The sequence below is a fragment of the Microtus ochrogaster genome, unplaced genomic scaffold (genome assembly GCF_000317375.1).
Source record: "Microtus ochrogaster isolate Prairie Vole_2 unplaced genomic scaffold, MicOch1.0 UNK146, whole genome shotgun sequence".
Taxonomy (NCBI): domain Eukaryota; kingdom Metazoa; phylum Chordata; class Mammalia; order Rodentia; family Cricetidae; genus Microtus; species Microtus ochrogaster.
This window is the reverse complement of record NW_004949244.1, coordinates 228,499-233,787: the sequence shown is the minus strand read 5'-3', so window position 1 is coordinate 233,787 and position 5,289 is coordinate 228,499. Positions and strand designations below refer to the sequence as shown.

At 35.0% G+C, this 5,289-nt stretch overlaps 1 protein-coding gene across 1 annotated transcript; it reads left to right on the top strand.

The window, feature by feature from the left end:
* The first annotated feature begins 1,968 nt into the window (after window positions 1-1,968).
* On the top strand, window positions 1,969-2,868 carry LOC101994381 (vomeronasal type-1 receptor 90-like). Its single transcript, XM_005371971.3, has one exon. The coding sequence runs from the start codon at window positions 1,969-1,971 to the stop codon at window positions 2,866-2,868; it is 900 nt and encodes a 299-aa protein (XP_005372028.1).
* Window positions 2,869-5,289: the final 2,421 nt, after the last annotated feature.

The following is a 5,289-nucleotide window of genomic DNA, read 5'->3' as shown; positions in this document are numbered from 1 at the left end:
TAGGATTTATTTCTTTTATTTTGCAAATATCTGCATATTTGTCTATGTGCCACTTGCATGGCTGAGTCAGAGAGGGAAATGGAACCTGCAGAAATTAAGTTAAAGATAGTTATGAGCCACCAAGTCATTGCTGAAAATCAAATCCAGGTTCTTTGCAAGAGTAAAATATGCTTTCAACCACTGAACCATCTTCCAGGTAGTTTTCTGGAACTTTAAAAAAAACAGAACACCACTGTAAAGCTACTGTATATGTACGCTGGTGGGAGAATCACACACATTAACTTCTGCATTATGTCTACACATACTTACATGCTTCCATCTATATATGAGGAATATACAAGTGATTTTGACAATTTAATTGAGCGTTCTTCTGTCTCAGGAATCTAAGTGTAATGGTTTTCTATTTCTTTATCACAATGCTGTTTGAAAGTACTGAATTACAGTAATTTGTCAAAATAAGGATATTGGTAACTGGGACAAATAACTAACATAAGAACCAAAGGTAAGACTCTTGATCAAAATTATAATTATAAGACTGTTGATGATGTGAGTTAACACTGGGACCCTTGATTTCCACTGCATGGGAAGGAATTGCTTTTAAAACAGAAATTGCAAACCAGGATCACTAGATGGTCATCTGTGGCAAGTTTATGTTTGTCACAGTGTGTTGAAAATAGTGTTTGTCTTAGTGAGGCATGTTCGCTCTTCTTGGACGCTCCTAGCTCCACATTTAAGATGTGAGTGTGTAGCCTGTAGTAACTTCAGAGACCAGAACAAACCAGGACCATGGCCAGGACTGGCATGGAGTGTGGAGCATTAGAGAGGAGCACAGCAGGGTACAAGTGATCTCAGGAGGGAAATGGAGTAGGGAACAACTTTAGGAAGAAGGTGAACAGAATTCAGTATAACGGAAGGTGGGAGGAAGGTGTAGGGGAGTAGCAGAGTACAATTAAGCTGATAGGGAAAATTTAAACGGAGTTTCTAGGTAAGGTGGAGGAAATAAATATAATAGAAGGAGGTAGGTAAAATAACAATATGGATGGCTGAAAAAGTCATAAGGCAAAAAGAGAAAATTTATAAGACATCCTACTATGAATGATTTACTCACCCTCTCAATAAAAGAAAAACCAGTGCTTGTCTTGATAGCTGTGAGGTAGTTCTTTAAGCCTGAAGACAAGTGTTCCAAAAGCTGATGAAATAGGAATAATTCGAAGACATTAAAGATCATTTATAATCATAATTAATTGCAATGCAATAAATAAGGTGTGGAAACTGCAATAATGGTCTCCAACTGTATGTATTTCTCTAATTCCAGATTGAGGTGATGTAAGATTTCATAGAAAAATGGACAGTAAATAAAGAAAAATATGAACTAAGACAGTTTTCTGATTAAAATGCAGAATTATCATGAATTATTTCTATGATTCTATTAGAATTAAGAGTTGAAAAGGATGTAAAATAGAGCACATTAAAATTATGCAACATGAGACTGACTTACTTCATGCTTTTGGATTTCTTTTGTGAATATTTTCGAGATCAATGTAAGTTGTACTCAGTTGTAAAAATGTGAATAATATTCTATATTCATCACTACTGTTTAATGTATTAACTAAAAACAAGGCAATGTAAATCAATAGGTTTGGATTTCTAAGGCATGACCTATAAGTGAATAGCGGGCCCACAAACTGTGCATTCTGTGTAGGATGTGACTGTGAATGCCTTTATCATCTCTAGTATGTTACATACACAGGTAGATAAATGGAGAAGTATATAGAAATGTGGGCTATGCTATCCATTCTGGAACATCAAAAGTTAAAGAAACAAGTTAATCAAGAATAAGTAGGTAAAATAAAATGATGATATAGAAACACTGACCAGTGAATCACAAGTCTGATGTATACTCTATTATTTTTCAGATGTATGAAATATGCTTCTACTACAAGCTTAAGATGAGTACACTTTCCACATATGTCCTCATTAAAGATTGTGCTTAATTTCCAAGCTGGGCTTGGAGTCCTAGCCAATATGTTTCTCCTTGTTTTCTATACTTTCATAATCCTAAGCCACAGACCTAAGCCCATGGACATGCTCTCCTGTCAACTGGCCTTTAGCCACATAGTGCTAGTACTCACTAAAGGGGATATTTGGCTTAAAGAGATAGTTGAGTCACTGAACATTGACAATGACTTCAAATGTAAGACAACTTTTTACATAAGCAGGGTGATGAGAGGCCTCTCCATCTGCATCACCTGCCTCCTGAGTGTGTTCCAGGCTGTCACTATCAGTCCCAGTTCCTCTTTTTTGGCTAAATTTAAATATAAGCTAAAAAAATACATGATTCGTGCTTTTTTATTTATTTGGTTTTTGAACTTGTTATTCAGTAGCAATCAGATTTTCTATGCTGGTGCTTTTACCAATGTTAGTGAGGCCAAGCAGATGAAGGTCAGTAAATCCTGTTCACTCTTCTCTTTGAACTACATCTTTGGGGTATTGATTTTAGCAGTGACAATCTCTATAGATGTGTTTCTTGTAGGAGTTATGCTTGGCGCTAGTGCATACATGGTGATTATCTTGTTCAGGCATCAGAGGCAACACAAGCATCTTCACAGCCTCAGCCATCCTAGAGCATCTCCTGAGAGAAGGGCTACCCAGATCATCTTGCTGCTGGTGGTTTCCTTTGTGGTCATGTACTGGGTGGACTTCATCATGTCATCCACTGCAGTCTTGTTGTGGATGTATGACCCAGTCATCCTGAGTGTTCAGAAGTTTGTTATGAATGTCTATCCCACAATTACTCCTTTGGTACAAATCAGTTCTGATAGCAGAATAATTGATACATTGAAAAGCTTGCTGTCAAAGATTTTTTGAAAAGGATAATTTTTCTCATTTTTAATAAAATGATTTATTTATTTTATTTATGGGTATTGCATCAACGTGTGTATGTGTGGATTCCTGATACCCACAGAGGTCAGAAGAAGCTATTAGCCCCACTTGACCTGGACATAGAGATGGTTGTAAGACATAATTCTGATTCAGTTACAATTATATTTTTCCAAAATAGAGATTTTTTTCTTAAACTTTTAAATAGTTCAAGTAACAAATCAAGATTCTTTATATATTTAAATAAAATTTGTGATATTACACAAGTACATTATTGTGAGATTTCTGTTGCCAAATACTGTATAGTCCTTTAAGTTCACTGTACACCATAAGTTTAAGTTTCCACAGGAAATCTTTTACTCTCTCCTTTTTACTTTATATCATAAATGTTCCTTTAATGCTGAAGTTATTCAAAGGAAGCTCCTTGCTGATATTGACATCTTACATTTTTTTGTTTGAAAGGAATTTAATTCACTTTCAGTCATTAAGAATAGTGTAAATATCCTATTGTAGCTTTAACTCTCTATTCTAAGTATAGTTTCTCTGCAGCACAAAAACAATGTGAATTGAATTTTCCATTTTTAATCAAGGTTAATTAATGAGTCTTAGTTGAAAAATTCATTTCTCTGTGTATTTCAACTTCATTTCATTCACACTTACTGAAATATTGTTGGTAACTAAAAATTGTTATATACACATATATGACGTTCTGTGTATTTTTTGTGAATGTGTGTATGCATGTGCTTGTGCTCATATAAAAGATTTGTGTGCATGTGCACATGGAGGCCAGGAGACAACAACCTTGCCTTTAATTCTTCCTGTGCCATTTACTTTCTATTTTGAGCATCTCTTACTGTAACACAGAGTTTACTAAAAGGCCAAGATGGTAGCTCCAGTTATTCTCCTGTCTCTGTCACCCCCAGCTCTACCTTTAGATGTGTTCACCACCATAGCCAACCACTGAAATTTTGTGTTTCTCTTTTATAAAAAGAAATTATTTCTTTCATATAATATATTCTGGTTAGAGTTTCCTGTTCCCCTGATTCTCTTAGTTTCTCCTCTCCCTCATCGAGATACACCTTTCTGTCTCTCTTTAGAAAACAAGCAAGCACCTAAGCCTAATAATGAAATAAATATCAAGGTAAAACAAAATAAACAAATCAGAAAAAAGAAAGCAAACAAGAAAGAAGAGATAATGAAAAAGAACATAAAACACGTATCGATAAGGAAAGGCAAGTTCATATCTAGGGATCTCATAAAGAACATAAAGCTAAAACACATAATACATATGCAAAGGACCTGTAGAGGGAAATCAGAGAAACATCACCATTCACAATAGCCACAAATAGCATGAAGTATGTTGGGGTAACACTAACCAAGAAAGTAAAAGACCTATTTGACAAGAACTATAAGTCTTTGAAGAAAGAAATTGAGGAGAATACGAGAAAACGAAAAAATATCCCATGATCTCGGATTGGTAGGATCAACATAGTAAAAATGGTAATTCTACCAAAGGCAATCTATAGATTCAATGCAATCCCCATCAAAATCCCAACAAAATTCTTCACAGACCTTGAGAGAACAATAATCAACTTTATATGGAAAAAACAAAAAACCCAGGATATCCAAAGCAATTCTATACAATAAAGGAACTTCTAGAGGCATTACCATATCTGACATTAAACTCTATTACAGACCTACAGTAATGAAAACAACTTGGTACTGGTATAAAAACAGAGACTTTGGCCAATGAAATCAAATTAAAGATTTGGATATTAATCCACACACCTATGAACACCTGATTTTTGACAAAGAAGTCAAAATTGTACAATGGGAGAAAGAAAGCATCTTTAACAAAGGTGCTGCCCTAACTGAATGTCCATCTTTAGAAGAATGAAAATAGATCCATATCTATCACCATGCAAAAACTCAAGTCCAAATGGATTAAAGACCTCAATATAAATCTAACCACACTGAACCTGATACAAGAGAAAGTGGGAGGTAGCCTGCAATGCATGGGCACAGGAGACCACTTCCTACATATAACTCCAGTAGCACAAACAATAAGAGCAACAATGAATAAATGAGACCTCCTGAAACTGAGAAGCTTCTGTAAAGCAAAGGACACAGTCAATAATATATTAAGGCAACGTACTAAATGGGAGAAGATCTCCACCAACACCACATCAGACCAAGGTCTGATTTCCAAAATATATAAAGAACTCAAGAAACTAGACATTAAGATTATAAATAACCCAATTAGAAAATGGGGTACTGAACTGAACACAGAATTCACAACAGAAGAAGTTCAAATGGCCAAATATACTTAAGGACATGTTCAACTTCCTTAGCTATCAGGGAAATACAAATCAAAACAACTTTGTAATACCATCTTACACCTGTCAGAAT